General features: G+C 40.0%; 1 protein-coding gene across 1 annotated transcript in view; it reads right to left on the minus strand.

Moving 5' to 3' along the window:
* The window catches only part of NAA15 (N-alpha-acetyltransferase 15, NatA auxiliary subunit), a 38,767-nt gene extending 20,862 nt beyond the window's left edge, over positions 1–17,905 (minus strand). Inside the window, exons 1-4 of the mRNA XM_014254809.2 lie at positions 17,771–17,905; positions 2,352–2,436; positions 1,428–1,532; positions 642–799 (exon numbers count right to left, since the gene is read on the minus strand). Of these exons, the coding sequence (XP_014110284.1) occupies positions 642–799; positions 1,428–1,532; positions 2,352–2,436; positions 17,771–17,824 (402 nt within the window). The 5' untranslated portion in view covers positions 17,825–17,905. The remainder of the gene's footprint in view (positions 1–641; positions 800–1,427; positions 1,533–2,351; positions 2,437–17,770) is intronic.
* Between the last annotated feature and the right edge of the window lie 84 nt (positions 17,906–17,989).

A 17,989-nucleotide genomic window follows, 5' to 3' on the forward strand; every position in this document is an offset into this window, starting at 1 on the left:
ATACTAATATTACCCTAATGTGAAAAGGAAATAATACATGAAGAGACCAACTAATGCATTTTAAACAACGCAACTTTAGACGTTCAAGGGAAACCTAGAAAAATGAAAACCTGACCAAAAAATGGAACTGTCACTCACTAATGCCCAAGTTGGTCAGGAACCAAAATACGATGTTTCATGCAGCACACTGCTTGTTCTATTATTACCTACTGCTAAGAGAATTCAGGGGTCCACTAATGTAAAGGTGGAGGGATATACAGTACAAAATTACTAAAAAATACAAACTCCTTTGCCTGAATAGAAGTCACATTCTGAACACATTGCCTCTTACCTACAGGAATCCTTTCAAGAAAAGAGCAAGACTGGAGATTGTCTAGTTGGGTTATACAACATCAAAAAAACCCCACACCAATAAAGCAAACAATTCTGCACTAAGCTGAAATTGCATCATTTAATTTGCCATTAAATCTTTGTATTTTATAGAAATTGCTCAGTAGTACATCTGCTTTTACTTTCATGAAGTGAAACAGTGGCATATAGTTCTAAACCTCTGGACCTAACTTTTTTGAAGTGTCATTATTCAGTCTGCCCCCTTTCCTGCAGTTCCCTAGAGGATGATTAAATGCAGTATGCATACTTACCCTGTAACCTTCAAGATCCCTCATTTGAATCTGTAGTAGAGAAAGGTCTCTCAAGATTTGAAGATTGTCTTTGTCCCATTTCAGTGCATTTCTATAGCATTTGATAGCTTCATCATACTTCTTGTCTGACCTCTGAAGAAGGCCATAGACATGCCAACCTGGAAAACTCTATTAAGGCTTCCACTGAATTTAAGCAGGGACAAATGAGCTCCAACGTGACAGTGATAGAACAGCTGGCAACAAGCTCTCAAGCTGTTTTACAGATGGACAGGAACATTACAATTATTTTTGTTGGACCTTTGCCAGTTATATGTATACAATCTATATAATATGTTGTAAGTGTTACTTTTCACATACTGGGGGAGAAAATAAAGTAACATGATCTCTGAAAACACTATCAGGCTTACTTAAACACAATTTTAGACAACTGAAGTGCTCATACTTACTACACTCCAAGTGTATGACCAGCCTTTAACAATGTAATGGCAACTACTCATGCTTCCAAAGCAAATCCCATGCTTAAATGCTCACTATCAGTTCATAGTTGCAGATTAATCATAAAAAATACATAATGTATACCAGAATAATATGTGAGCTAACTGTGACTGCAAGGACTGCAAAGCATCTCCTCTTTAGATACCTTACACAAAATATTTATTGGAAAACGAAAATTCTGAACTTCCAGTTTGAAGTTTAAACTGGCTTTTATTGCTACTCCATAAATCAAATAGTTGCAGAAATCATCTTTTAAATTCATCAGTAAAAGCCCTATTCCAAAAAGGATACAGACATGACTCTTCAAGTCATTCCTTAGGCCTCTGCGCACAAGTTCATAAGCTTCCTCTTTCTTCCCTAGACAGTTCAGTGTTAGTCCTTTCATTGCCAATGTTTCTAAAAAAGAAAAAAAAAATAAAGTATCAGTTATTCAGTTCCATGGGTTTCAAGCTCCATATAACCCTAAACATAGTATAAATGCAAATTTAGATTCAAGATCAAGATTTCACATTCTTTTCTCATATGGAAAACTCTACTGTCAGATTATTCACTTAAATATAACATACATTGCAATAAACCTTTTCTATTAATTCCATCAAAATATGAAGTAATGTTTTATTTTAAACCTGCCTGCTCTACAAGCATTTGGAGATTTTTTTCAACTACTCAACTATTTATTCACAACTCTGATATTTCTACATATCTACCTATACCAAAGTAGTTGTAAAAAACTCACAAAGCATTTCTAAACAGTGCAAAGAGACTTTCAACTCAGAATTAAGAGCTGACTGAAAATACAGCAAAGGAATAAATACCTCTTTCTTTTAAAATAAGACTATTCCTTCAGAAAAGTAGCAGCCCTAAGAGCTGAGAGAGTACTGAACAATATTCAGCCTCTTCCTTTTGTTTTTCACTTTCATGTGAGTGAATATCAATTTCCCAGGAAAAGTGATTTAACTAGTGCATACTTGTATTAGAAAACTTGCACCATGAATCTTAGACTAGAATGATAAAGAATGGGAAGCTACGACTACTGGCAAGATTAGTCCTTAAAATGACAAATCTTACCAACAGTAAGTGCTTAATATGCATGTTTCTGGATGCTCTTATTACTTTATTGGCAAAAATTAGTGGTGAAGGGGTATAAAACATTAAAATAATTACTCTACTGTAAAGTACAGTGAGAAAGAGAGCACATGGCATTTGAAAACTTACCTCCATGTTCTGCAAACTTGGGATTGGAAAGGATCTGTTTACAGAACTTCAGCCCATTTCTGTACTGCTTATGTTCATAACACCTCTGTTGAGGAACAAAGTAAGTTTATTAAAAAAATTTCGAGTGGAAGTATTTATGTATGCTTGAAATTAAGCATCAGTACAGCTACAGTTTCTAGAAAATGTACTAATATTTTAATGAGCTCTGTTTATTGAGCTTCCTCTGTTTAGAAAGTCTTTCTATTGGCAGGGAAAAAAAGAAAAAAAAAATAGGAACACCATGATTTTGAATGTGTAAGTGAAGACAAATTACTGCATAGCAGATTCTAAGGTAAGACACCACAGGAAGCTTAAGTGCCTAAAGAGATTCAACTCTTCCCTAATATAAAAGCAAACCTTATGTTGTAACTGGTGGTAAGCACTGAACCCACTTTGGCCAATTATCCTGGATAGCAACCCCATTGAGACCACCTCCAATAAGCATAAAAGCTGGAAAGACATAAATCATTGGAACTCGGCTTAAACTACCTCTGAAAGCAACCTCTTAAAATAATTTGCTTACAACATGTATCTCATACACCCAAAACGTTCAAAACTAGTATAGAGTAACATTATCTTGCCATACTGGAAATTTAAACATTCCCCTCCTGTTTTCTTGGTCCAACTCTGTTGTCTGAGCCTCATTCATTATGCAAGATGACTGCAATGCACAACAGCACACAGTATGAACTTTCAAAGCCAGGTTTATTATTTTATTTATGTAAAAATACTTCTTGTGCTCATATTTAAATATAAGCAAAAAAAAAAGTAACAATATAAACACCAATTCATACATTTCAGGTCACTTCAGCAAATGCTTGGAACATCTTACATTTAATTTTATCGTAATGAAATAAACATTTATGAGCCCAGGAGTACAGAAGCACACACTGAGCACCAACCCAAATCCTACTAATCCTGTTATTAATTACAATGTCATTCATAACAGGACCTCACTGACTCTGGTCGATCCATTACGGTGGCAAGACAGCTGACATGGGTGTAAAAACTGGGTACAGCTGAGAGCTTTTAAGTCCTTCTATATAAGTTGTTGCTCAGGATTCCACCTTTCCTCATGCTGCTCCAAAGTAATTATCCAAGAGCATTCATAAGCACATATGGACACCACGTGTCCTCAAACCACTCTCAACAAAAATATTTAGGAAAGGCAGACCCAAGAAGGTTTAGAATGTTCAAGCAGAAGGTTCTAAAAATAAAACTTTAAAAAATGAATGTTAGGGGAAATGCTTAAAAAAGAAAATGGCATATTTACAACTGTGTTTTATGCTGTTCTTCATAAAGAAAGATGCTGTTTAGTGTCTGTTTTTCTCTTGGAAATACCAACAATAAACTTCAAAGGTGTAAAAAAGTGGTAAAACACTATGTGCATGTATTATTTCCTAGTATTGAAGTCTTACAGTTGAAAAAATATGACTGAAGACCAAGATGCACCACAAAGCACCTATGTCGCCCCCCCCACACACACACTGTCACCACCCTTAGGAGAAAGGGAATTGCTTGCTGTCTTCGGTTGCAATCCAAGATGTAACCAAAAGTATGTATTCTATTACCATCTGTTAAAACCAGGTAGGGCAGTGTTCTTTATCTCTTCCACGACCCATCCTCCCTTCAGGGTGGTATCTTCTGTTAATGGGCCATTGAGTGTCTTACGGCATGACTGATAAAATTACATCACCCCATTGTGAGATGCTCCACCCAGGGGGGAGGGGGCAAGCATTTCTACCTCAGTACAATCTGAGACATAGAACACCACATTCAGTCTTTCTCCACTAGATCCCCAGAAGACCAGACTGTTCTGCATCACCACTAAACCTTCAGAAAAAAACTACACCCTTCTACAAAATCACTGCTTCAGCAGAACCACGTCTGTCACTCCAAGAAGACTACAGCCACCACTTAACTAGCAACCTGACCAACAGGTTGTAGTCTGACTGTCAGTGTTTTTTGTACTACCACATTTTATTTTAATTTTTCTGTTAAGGTGTAGTTTAGTTTTTCGGGCTTTTTATAAATATTGGTAAAGAACTATTACTCCTACTCCTATATCCTTGCCTAAGAGCCTCTTAATTTCAAAATTATAATAATTCAGAGACAAGTTTACATTTCCAATTTCAAAAGAAACTACCTTCCTTAGCAAATACCTGTCTTTTCACACCAAAACACATGGAAAAGGAGGGAGGAGAAAGATGCCCAGACAGCAAGATGTACTCAAAGAGGAACAAAAGAATTAGAATGGTTTCAACTTGAACAGACCTTCAAAGACCATCTAGTTCCATCCACCCCACCACCAAGCACCTTTCACTGTACCACGTTGTTCAAAGCCCCACCCAACACTGACTTTGAACACTTCCAAAAGACGACTCCCTCTGTTCACCAAGGACAGGAAAAGTCAGCACTGCAAGCACGTAGCAAAAGGAAGTTTTAATGGTTAGGCAAGACGAAATCTGTACAGGCAACTATTTTTTTTTTCTGCTATTAAACTTGACTGGGTATTACTTATACCTTCCAGTCATTATCAGCTTTCAAGTAGCTGGCTGAGGCACTATAATCAGCCACTAGTCAGAGCTTACAGACTTTTTTTTTTTTTTTTAATTGAAACTATCAGTCATAAAGGTTACTAGCCAGGCCTCCTCCCAGAAAAGTAGAGCCACCATTTGCCCCCACCCAGGTAGTTTTGAAAGCAGCAGAACCTGAAACAGAAGTGGTGCAGCCACAGGAACTGAAGAATGTGTCTGCAGTGTAACTAAGGCACTGTCACAAGCAGATGGGGCACTTTGGGGTTTTGCAGTCTGGCTTTGAGTACAGCTCGCTCAAATGCTGGCTGAATGTGAAATCTTATCACTAAATGGTTCCATTTAATAGACTGTAACAACCAGGCTCTCACCTTGAAGTTTAGGGAAAGTCATATATGCCAAGATGGGATATATGCTAGAGACAGGAAATATTTGCACATAAAACTTTCTAGCGTGATACAGAGCTTATAATGCAAGGTAGTTTGGAACAGAGCAAACTCACTGAGAACTATAACAAATTCTTCCTTTAGGCTTCATGGAGGAAAGATTTACAAGTCAATATCCACTTACATCTACAGAAAGGTTCTCATAACCCAGAAACAACTTGGATAGGGCCAACAAATTATCAGGAAACAATCTGGATATACTTTTATCTCCAGAATATAGCTTTGTATATAGACATGGCTATTTATACCCCTCAGTGAAGCATCAAAGGTTTCCTTTGACAGGTTATTTCTAGATCAAGACAAATTGGAATGATTTCCTGTATACAATTTCTTCAAGTTTCCTAGCTAATACTTTCAGGCTTATTTCATTCTGTTAATGAAAACATTTCAAATTGTGTTATTTTATGAGTTTCCCTACTCTGTGTATGTGTTCTATGTACACACTATGTTTTGACAATGGAAGGAAGGGAATGAATGAAACTGAGGTCATATTTAGTTCTTCAGGAAAGAAGAGGTTGTTTCCTCAAAGTGGGCCCAACACCATTGAGATTCCCCTGCCTAAAGCTTTGCACATACTTACCTCGTTCTCCAGAGACATTATGGGCTAACAAGCTTAAATTAAGGTATGACTGAGACAGAAGGAAGTCAGGATAGAAGCATTTGCAAACCATGGCTGGTACAAACCTCAGTCAGCCTATAGTTTCAAGGAACAGACAAATCAAACAAAAATCTTTTAATAAAAAGGAGACAGAAAATATATACACAGCCTGGGAAAGAAGATCCCTAAGCAAGTAATATCTGAGTATGAGAAGACAAAAACCCCAGCAATTTAAATTAAAAAAAAAAAAAAAAAAATCACAGAAGCAGGAATGGTGACATATCAAGTATTCTCGGGACATAAAGATACAGGCTTTCTGGAAACAGGAATTTTATTCATCTGGGTAGCTTGTTTCCTTCCAGATGAATAGCTAGTAGCAGTCATTCCCAGAACTCCAACCTCTGCTTTAGGACAGATGCTCTGCAGAAGTAATATCATTCTCTGTTCCAGAGATGGCTGGAAGAGCACAGTTGCCTGCACTAAGCTAAATTCCTGCACATATAAACTTCAAAGCCAGCAGTGAGAGCACGCTTGTGATGCTTGACAGACAAGTGCTGCAGCTACAATTTGTGACATCGTGCAATGAGAAAACATAAAAAGCTGAACTTTAGAAGAGTGAGGTTAAGAAGACTAATGCTTCAGAAGAACAGAATCTGACTCTACATCAGTACTGAATCTATTACACATTTCCTGCCCTTAGAAGTTTTTAGTTTAAGTTAGCAAATATTTAAGATATCTAACAAGCTTTTCTATACATGATATGGCCAGAATTGCAACCTATTCCAAACACACCAAGATTATTTTTATACCCCTTAACTAATTTTCTATCTTTATAGCAAGGAAATAACATCTGCTTTAATACAATTCTATAAAGAATTAGTAAGATGAGGCAGGCAAAGTATGAGCCCTTCAAAATCGTGCAAGACAATAGGAGGTAAGTGACAATTTGCATTTGCATTGCTTCTCCCACCACCAAGTATTTATTCAGTGGATCAGAATGCATGGCAATTACTAGACAGACACAGAAATTTTAAGGAACAGAGATTGCTCATATTCTCTAGAATTCCATGTCTGAGGTGGAAGGAGGGCTTGTATTCTGATGTTCTCTGAAGTGTATAAAGGCATTTGTGCAGACTCAGTCTCTGGCCAGCAGATTCCTTACATCGGCACATGGCTCATTGTGTCACATGTGAATAAATTCCTCCACATTTCTTCTTTGGTAGCTGCCATGAGGAAAGGTGAAAAGACTCCCGCTATTTAAGCTTACCTACATCTAGCCACAGCTCATGGCTACATGGAGTTTGTTCCCCCTTGCCCCAGCTTTCCATTTTTCAATCTGCCCCATCTACTCCCTAAACCTCGCTGCCAAACCTACAGATAGTGTACATTGACATGGATACTTGAACAAGGTAACCACAGGGTTGTTATTTCAAGGGCCATGCTACTGATTACAGTAGCACTAAGAGCTTCTTACAATAGCAGAATTTACTTTTATCCAAGCAATTCAGCACTGTTTTATTTATATATTGTATAAACAAATACCTTATCACAAGAGCATTTTAGAGATTTTGTATTTTTGAAATGTACACAACTAGGCTCTCCAATTGTTTGCTGCTGCACTAGGTTAACACAATCTGGCTTTTTAGTAGTGACAGAGGAAGACACAGAGGCTGCTTCTGGGGGGAAAAAAAAAAGCAAGCTACCCCAAATTTCTACTGTGTCCAGCAGAACCAATCCCGGCTCTGACGACTGACATTCTGTCTGGATCAATTAGAGAAGTTAGCAACACTTCTGGCATTACATATGTAAGAAGGAAAAAAAGCAGGCCATTCCTCTTTCTTCTTCTCCTTGGAGGGGGCCACAGGAGCTCTTCCCGGCCCTGGTACCTCTACTAGCGTGGCTGCCGGGCTTCTGGCACCGGGGGCCATCCCACGTGGCCGAGGCTAGTACCGAGAGCGCTCAATGCGGCTGGGAGTGGCTGCGCAGCCGACATTAGCACGGGGTGGCCGCTGCTATTTCGGTGGCTTGCAATGGACTTTATTTGCTTAGCCGCTTTTAGCAGAAGGGCAGAAGTGGCAGCTTTTCCTTTCGGTGTCCCGCATGAGGAGAGGTGCTGAGTGGAGCCAGCAGCCGGCGCAGCTTGCGCGGTGCTGGTGGATACCATTTGACCAGCAGCAAGAGGCATGGCGAGCAATTCCCTGATGCAGAGACTGGACAAGATCAGCCTTTCAGTACTGCAGAACTGTATATATATAAACATTTCAATTGACAGAATTTGAGAATAAACAAATCTACGAACACCAATCCTCCCAAGTCGCAGAAAAAACGCGACAAAACGTGAGGAGAACAACATGGCAACAATGAGGTTGGTGCAAAACAGGGAGGGGGAGGAGGAGCTACACGTCAGAGCTGAGTCTTCTACAAGCCATGATGAGGACTGTAATACAGCAAACTGTTTCCCTGTAATTCCTGAAGTGCATGGGGGGGATGCAGAATTCACTCACAGCCTGTGTATAAAAGGTGCTCACACTGGAGCATGTGGATGCTGAGAAGCTGTGAACTGATGAGAGGCTTGAACAGAGAAAGAGAACCCTTGCTTCTAAAGATAAATGAAGAAGACTTTTGCTTTTATACTAGAGCAGCTCATCCTTAGAAGAGTGTACCCCATTGATTAAATAGCCCACAAAAAACAGTTGTGGGAGTACTGCTTTGCCATGTGGGAGGAACTCATGCTGCAGCAGGTTCAGGCAAGACTGCTGCTTGTGAAAATTAGAACCACATTGGTAAAGTTCACAGAACACTGCCTTCTGTCAGAAGGGCCCCGTGACATAGCAGAAGAGACTCCTTTCCCAGAGCAAACTGAAGAAAGATTGTTTAGAAGTGACAAACTGACTAAAAACCCCATGTTTTGTCTCCCTGCACTGTTGGTAGGAAGGAAAGAAGGGCTGGGAGAGGGAAAAGGTGTTGTAAAGGTTTCTTTTAGTTTTCATCCTCTTCTAAGTCTGTTGTTAATTTTTTTTCTTTATACTTTAAGTTTTAAGCCTGTTTTGCCCTTAAAATGTTTCTTCCCAATTCTTACATCAACTCATGAAGTCCTTTTCAATTGCTCTTGTCCCCTCCTCTGCTAATCTATAGAAGAGGAGAATGAGTGAATGATTTTTCATGGTTGCATTGGTGTTCGGCCAGCACCAAACCCACAACAGCTACCTATAAGCAGGCAGCATATTTTACTCCCAAGTAATTCTTCCCTCTGAAACTAGACATTTTATGGTCAAATACATGTATTTCCAACTAAAACTAAAGGATAAGAGTAAAGTGCAGCATTTTGACATGCAGGTATGTCCCTCAGGATCAAATACACAGCACACAGCAGACTGGACTCTGCCATTTATACATTAAATATTTTGCACTTATTCACACCCAGGAGTACAAATCCTCTTATCACAAAGCAGTCTTCATGTCTTGCAAGCATTTAATAACTGAGCTAAATAATTTAATAGACATCCAGACTTAAATGTGCTATTTGTAAGATTTTTTATAATACCTACACTGCAGACTGAAGTTCAAAAATGTTCAATAACATCAGTATCATCAGTTAACATCAGCTCAGCAGCTCCAGCTCAGCATAACACCAAGAGTTACCATGAGACTGACTAGAAGCTTCACAGTGAATCTACACTGCCACCAAGTACTACTCAACCTACACAAAGAATCACCTCAACCACCACGTAACACAGAAAACTCCCTTTCAAGCAGGGACACTTGAGAAAATACTTAGGTAAAACCTAGCTGATTCAAGAGTATTTTAAAACTAATTTTCAGCAGTAAAACAAAACAAAAAGTCTCATAGGAATCTATCCAACCTGAATTTTGCAGTTGATTGAACAGGTGAGAAGCAGACTCAAAAGTGTTTTATGAGCAAGATGAAGACAATCACAGAAGACCAACATAAAGGAGAAACCACCTTTGTTGTCTCACCTGGAAGCATGCAAGACTAGAGGTTTTTCCTCAAGAGTAATTATCAAAGACGAAGAGGTACCATCTACTCCCCAAACTCACAAGTGGGAGCACTGGGGGGGCATTATTGACTGCTTTCTTTTTATTCTTACTTGAATCAGCAAGATATAAGAAAGAGCAGTGTGAGAATAAAATCGATACAGCACAACTAGGTGGGTGGGATGGAATCACATTACCAATTGTTATGCCCTTTGAAAATGAACAGGAACCAAAAATAGTGTGTGCAATTTCCATTAAAGAGACAGAATTTTACAAAAAACTGTATGAAGAACTTTTAACTGTTTATTTTCTCTTCTAAGACTCTGTGTTTTACCAGGTCAACACTTTTTACTCCAACCTAAAACCCCACATCTGCAATTTAACTGAAGTAAAATGAATCTAAGCTACCTAATGCCCCAATACTTAAAAACAACCGACCCAAACCAACCAACCAAAAAAGCCCCACCAAAATCCCCACAGGAAATCACTTCTCACCCACAAGTAATGCTGTAAAGGCAAGCATCCTGATTTAGTCAATGCTGCGACAGACCAGCTTAAGTATATTATTTTCTTCACCAAATGAGTGAAAATGAATTGGCATTAAACTTCAAAAGACAACAGAGCTGCAAACTGAATTTTTCTGTAGTTCACTGTACTCAGCCCTTCTTCCCTCAGCAAGTGACATAGCCAGTGTCATTGTCACAGGAAATGTATTGCAGAATACTCCCTATCATATAGAACAGTTACCAGGACAGCTGATCTACACATGGTCACCAGTGAATGTTCTACTTGCATCTGCAAGTCCCCAAGAAGAAGTACAATGAAGGGGCTGCTCAAAGAAAACAATTCACAGATTTGAAACTGATGTCCTATTCCCTAGGGTTTTGAGGCTTGCGCCCATCCATGGTAGACAAGGAGTTGGATGGCCTTCAAAGGTCCCTTCCAACCCAAATTATTCTGATTCTACAACAAACCCTTTCAACTACAGCAGTGTGCTCTTAGGGGACCCCACAGTTTCTCCTGGTGGCAGTCATGGATGTACACTTGGGGCATCCCATGGCAATGATGGCAACTACAATGCTGTGAGACCACGGGCAGTGGGAAGCACTGGAATCCTTGGCATTTGCATTACCTAAGGTGTGCATTTACAGTGCAGAATATGCATATCTGCCACTCTGATTCTGTCTATTTCTTCCAGCACAGTTTAGCTGCAGCACTTACCAGATAGTAAATTCACGTGCTGGGCAGCTCAAGGCTGTTTTCCAGGACAGTTCCTCTCTCTACAGGTAGACGAGATCAAGTCAAATCACTAAGATGCACTAATTCAAGATCAATGTAGTAAAGAAGATTCTGAAAACTGGAAGCATTAGGAGCTACTACTCACTAAGAATTAGTGGGCCCTTCGAGCATTAACCACATCGAACAGCTCAGCAGCTCCAGGTAAAAGATATTCCACCACACTGATTCAATTTCATGACAAAGACAAGATGTATAAACCCAAGGACTGAAGAAACCACACAAATCTTGCAGCTACGCTAATGCTGAAAAACCCTGGAGCAAACTTGCAGTTTTCTGCTGTCCAACTGAAACCAACGATTCTTTTTCACTGCTCTGAAGTGCTAATTAATTGAACTGATCAGTGTAACAAACAGCTTCAGCAATTGCCTGGTTCAAGGGATTAAGAAATCTTCCTCTGTACAGCACGTCTTTCCTTTTGGAAAAGTCACTGATTGCTTCCTAACTAGCAGTGCTTGGTAGCATACAAACAGAGGAACAGAAAAAGCTGAAATTCAAATTAGGAAGAATATATTAAATATGTGTACCTTTTCATTTAATACTAAGGCAGAAGAAAAAAAAATTCTATGCCATGTCTATGCTTTTAAATTGGTCTCATTATTATTTATTATATTATTTAACAAAATTTATCTGGAAGTGGGGGCTGAAAAATAGTTAACTACAGCTCTTTTAGAAGACTAGAAATCCTCACTGAAGACAGATGTGCTGAAAAAAACCCCCCACATTATTCAACATCAGATCTGTTGGCCTGTATTTGCTTATGTTAATCTCTTCTTGGGGAGAATTACCATGAATTTGGCCCCACCAACTAAAAAATGCTGACTTCTGTTCATGACCCTGGAATCCCTACATTCAGGATTCACCCCTGGACTCATCAAGAAACTGACTGTAGCTCACAAGAGATCCAGTACGCACAGGATATGTTTGGTTTTCAACAATTATCTGAAACAACCAAGTGTATCAATTCAAATTCCAAGATCTGGGTTAAAAATGTCTAAAGGAGCCTTGGTTGTTCTGGACTCAGACCTGAGCTGAAGTGTCCACATATCTCACAAAATAGTCCAAGATGCACAGTGAAACTACTGGCTTTCTACCCATGTATTACACCTCCTCACCCTTAGCACTGAGGTATGCAAGATGAGGTCTGGTAGCACTGAGCATTGAAAAATAGATAAATGGGTCTATTAAGATAAGAAAGTATATTCTTCAACATTACAAGGTTCGCTAACTTGATTCTGTGGTATCACACAAGCAAACAGAAATACCTGTAACAAGTCTCAGTAACCTCACTTTTAAGGATGGCAATGAATAACTGTTAATTTTCTCTAATTCCACAATTCCCTATCAGCAAAATCACAGACTCTGTAATTCCTTATGCCCACACCCTTTGCATTAACACAGTGCTGTTGCAGACTAGAGATTTAAACCTGAGACATCCAGAAAAAGTGCAATCAACAAAATCTCATCAAGAAAACCTTTCAAAAACAGAAATAAACACAGTTTCATCAAATTCTAACCAAAATAAAGAGTAGAAGCATATAAATGGAATTAACTCCCTTGCCCCAGTTAAAACCACTTTGGGTTCAATTAGGAGTATCTATAGCCATAACAATATAAGACTGGCTATAGTCTTACAAATGAGGATGTTTCTGTTAATGAGGCTTTTGAAGAATCACGTTTCTACAATTTCTGACAGCACCAGTGACAAAATGGCCTAATTTCATGAACAGGCTTTAGTAACATATGTATTGCTCAAGGGAATTCTCAATGGCATCCTAAACTCACAAACAGTAATTAATTTCTTAAGCAGCTTTGAGAAAAAGTTCTGAAAAATAAGATCAGTGATTCTGCTTAAAGCAGGAAGTCTATCCTGTACTTCCATGCCAATGTTTCTGCCAATATATTATTTTTCTTCCTACTACTACTGACAAAGCAGGGTATTCCTCTTGGCAAAGAAAAACCAAGTGATTGACATTTCAACAGACAAGTTATTAGAACAACCTTGTTAGCAATTCTGTATTTCAATCGGAAGACAGTACACAGTAAAATTCCAGTGGTGTGCATACTTGATTACTGTACAGCCATGTAAATGCAACAGTGATTGAAAACAAACTAATTTACTTGGTTACTGGTAAAAGTGAAATTCTGGAAATCAAGTCTTTAATCTTGAATTAAGATGACTTAAGAGGAGATCTCCAAGTCTGTCACCTCAGCAATCATAAAGTCAGCACCTGAATTTGTGTGGCCACAACATTGTTTTAAAAGAATTTATGCTGATCAAAGTTTAGTAAAGGAGAAGCACTGGTCTGTCTAGTTTCAAAGTGGAGGGACAGGGAGCAGATTCTGGAATGAAGAAACAGGAAGATATCCCAGCACAAGGAACTCGGCATATTTACAGCAGAGGCATTGAAGAGAGGTTGTTCAGCAAGCATTTTATCACCAGGAAGTTCTTATATCATTAGTAGAACACCTGTCAAAGCCAGCATGGAAAGGAAGACCACCAGCTCAAAGACAATGTCTTCAAGCTCTGCAATGTTAAGGTAAAAGTGGTCATGTGAAGCTGAAGTGCCCCTGTTCTGCAGCACACACCCTGGTTACTGCAATACCCCACTGGAGCACACAGGTTCTGGCCATGCCCAGTCAAGCCTGCACAGCACCTAAGGAAACTGCTAGACATGAAAGATGAAAAATCTTCATATGTGAAAATGGCCATGGCTAATCCCCAGTCCTGAACAGGGAAACTGATCTTCACACAATGCAATAAAAAACAGCTCAGACTAATAAGGCGTCTTCTTCCTCAGTACACTACTTCTACAGCACAAAATAGAGTTGTGAGTCAGTGAAACTGTTTAAACAAGGACTGAAAACACACAACCACATTGGTTGTTTCCAACAAAAAATACAATGATGTTTCACTTCTTAAAGACTTGGACTTTTTTCCTCTTTGCTCATTAAAGGCTAAGCTCACTACACATGGTGAAAAATATCTGCATCACCTTAGTCTGCCAGAACTCCAAGAAGCTCATCCTGATGTTTCAAGGGACTGAAAAAACTCTTCCACAAAATATATGGCACCTCTAACAGCTTTGCATTTAATGCTTCTTCAATACCTTTTCAATAAATATATTAAACTTCTACATCCAAAGAAAACTTGATTGAATATCGTCTTTGGGATTTGTGAAATAAAACTGAACGTCACTGATGAACTGTACCTAACCAGATAACAGCAATGAATAATTCGGCAAAATGCCAGGGATCATCAAAGACTGTTCATCAGTTATATTTAATTAAAAATCAGTCAATCTTGCTTCCTACAGCTTCTAGTTCCATAGTTGATAGTTAGGGTGGGGGCAAGTGGAAGGAAATGGAGTGAAGTACTTTTTCCATTGTCTCACAATGCATCCAGCCTTTTGTGTACCAAAATGCCAACTTACCCATTACTGTCCTGTGGTTACTATTCTACGCTTCCCCCTGCCCTCACCTGAATTATTCTCTAGTAATTTCTTGACTACCTAGAAATTATGTATGTTCAAAAGAATCATAAGGACTCAATTATTTTAGATATGCCAGTGTTGAGATCCATTTTTAGTCTGAACTCCTCAGAATCTCTGAACAGTAGAACATCTACTTGTAGACCTAGTAGCAAATAGTTAAAACTATAAAAACTATATGAGCTAGACACTTTTTTAATGGAAGTGCAAATTTAAGGAGAATGGTGATTGCTAATCCTGTGGGTGTATTTTTGTTCAAGCTAATCATGCAGATCCCTTTCCTGCTGTACTACAGGAACTCTGAATTGTGAAGTATCTTTCAAATGGAAAAATGTTTCTATCAGAACCTCTACATGCCTGTAAACTGACTAAAAGAGGTCAGTCTAGTTACAGTGTGTTGGAACACACAAAGTGTACACAATTCTGAACTCAGAATTTGTCAGGTAAGTGGAAATGCTGGATTTTGAGCAGATGCATTCAAATGAGAAATGCACTGACCATGCAGGATGCTTACTACTAAACAAACAAACAAAAAAAACAAACTCTGAAAGCTAATTATTGCCATTTACTATGCAAAGCTGAGCAGGTTGGTAACATTTGTGTTTCAGGTATATATCTGAAAAAAAAAAAAGAAATAAATGAGGCCTCAGGAATTGAAAACACACAAAAAACCAGATTGAAAAATCCCCCAATTATGCTTCACTTGCATAAATACAAGGCAGTTATCCACTTAGCTCCTGTGTTTATTATCTCCATGCAAATCAGAATGGGAATGGGTTTAAATTTCTGTTAACAGCCTGTGTACCAGTCATTATGTATCTGTAGGGTATTGCATCCTTTCAATAACACTTGGACCAGTCCCCAAAGCATCTGTTAAAAAAAATCACATCCAGGCATGCTGAAGTGGACACGAGGCCTGGCTGGGCCAGGAGGCAGCATGAGTTTACCCAGGACCACCTCATTCCTGGCCGGGGGCTCAGAGCTGCACAGACAGACCTCAGCCCCTCCTATTGCTGTTCAGCCTCCCACAGGACACTACAAGAGGTGGCAGAGGATGAAGTGCTACAGTCTCCAGAAAACACAGTGTAGAATGAAGAGAAGTTGCAGGATGAGAGTGGTGTGAAGAGAGGAGTTGAATGCATAGGAGAAGGGAAGTAATTTTTCTTAGGGCCTGCACTTAAAAGATACCTCAGTAAGTCAAGTCAAACTCGTAACCAAAACTACACAACGTAGAGTCATTATGCATAACAAGGCAGACAAGTAGTTCATTACTAAAATTTTCTGTGTGATAAAAACCAGTTTCAAACCTTTTCTATTCACCAGGTGTCATAAAGATACCTCATCATGGGGCTGTCATAAACACCAGACTACACATCTGTCTCACAGGCTCATCCCTGTGACACACAGAAAAAGATCACAATGACAACAGCTTTTAGCCTATACACCAGATACCTCAAACTCCTCGATTTTTATTAAAGATTTTCAGAAAAAAAACAAAAAAAGCAGCAAACAGAAATCTGCTTGCACTGGGGCACACCTTTTCTAATCTGAATCAAGTTATGAATACAAGGGTGCTGAGCCAGCAGTTTCCCAAAGACATTCTTATTCCTTGTTTGTTCCTGCCCTCCACACAAATACTCAGACATATCCAAGCAATGGGAAAAATTAAAAAAAAATTAAAAAAAAAGGAAAGAAACAAAAAACCAACCAAACCCGCTCACATTTAAACACAGACAAGCTCCTTAATTCAGTGTGCCCTGTAATCACACAAACCATCCTGCAAAGGATGGATCACTGAGCAGCAAGGCTAGATCTTTCCCAGCCTGTAACATACTAAAAACTACATACTTACTACAAGGTCATACCAACTCAGAAGCATGACTGATGCTTTCAAAGCATTAATCAGATTTATAGTTCACCATATTTACTTTTTAACCCTAATGGAAATTGCATGTCTTATGGTCACATGCCTGTTCATACAGCTTTCTAGTTCTACATGTTCCATTTCCATAAAACACTTTGGAAACAGAAGTGATTGTACACATCGCTCCCACTTAAGTTTCAGAAGTTTACAGAACCTTAAGAGTGCTGTTGCTCCAAAAGAACAGTACTCATCTTACTTCTGATCTTTGGAATGACTCAAAATAGTAGTGTCTCTTCAAAAGATAACAAGAGATTTTCATACAAAATGGACTTCTGAGAGAAAACAGCTTGATCTAGATACAGAGTCTTCTAAATAAATCCACTAAGTTGCTCACTAACAAACGTAAGATATTTCCAATTCAAACCATGACCGTAGAAACATAATGTTCCTGCAACGCCACATGAAAGCTGAAACAAGATCCTCAATATATACTGATCGGGCACGCTAAAAATGTATGAATTGGGCACACTTTGCTGGTATTTGGAATGTAGACCATCTTAACCTCATTCTGAAAACCAGGCTTATTGCCTAAATTCCACTGAATGTTCTCTCTCATCCATATGCCAGCCGCCACCCAGCAAAAACGATTGACAAATTTCCACAAAAGTTGGCTGCAAATTAAACTTCAGGAAGACTTCAAAACATTCATCCTTCTCCACTTCCTCCTTCGAAAGCCATCTTCCCATCGACCAACAAACATGGTCATTGTCTACAGCAAAACAACGAGTTATAAAAGAAAAAAAAAAAAAAAAAAAAAAGAGAATCCAGGGTGGGTGGTTCGGCAGGACGGCAGCTGCAACGGCGAGCGATGAATGAAGCGATGAAGCGGCCACGGGGTATTTCCCGGAGCCCGGGGTGCCTCAACGCGGCCAGCGCCGCGACCCGGTGGGCGAGTGGGGAGACGCGGCGGCCCCCAGTCGGGTGGGAAGGTGTGCGAGTGACAGGCGGCGCTGGGGCCGGCCTGCCCCAGCCATAAGGAGCCGCGGCCGGGACGGTGGCGCCAGGGCTCCGCTCACCTCCGGTTCGGGGTACGAGCTGGGGCCTCCTCAACCCGCTCCCCACAGTCGAGCCCGGGCCTCCCGCCCCGCCACTCACCAGGATGCGCTTGAAGAGCGCGTTCTCCTTGGGCGGCAGGCTCACAGACGGCATCCTCCCCGCCGCCGGCTCCGCCGAGGGGTTCCGAGGAGGAGAGTGAGTGGGCGGGCCGGCTACGTCCCGCCCCCGCCGCTCGCCCGCCGCCGCCGTGAGCCTCCCCGCAGGAGTATAGCCGCTCCCGCCGCCTGCCGCCCGCGCCGCCGCGGGCCCGGCCCTTCC

This window comes from Pseudopodoces humilis, chromosome 6 (genome assembly GCF_049639895.1).
Source record: "Pseudopodoces humilis isolate 2021_Gansu_Grassland_sample_001 chromosome 6, ASM4963989v1, whole genome shotgun sequence".
In the NCBI taxonomy this organism is placed as follows: domain Eukaryota; kingdom Metazoa; phylum Chordata; class Aves; order Passeriformes; family Paridae; genus Pseudopodoces; species Pseudopodoces humilis.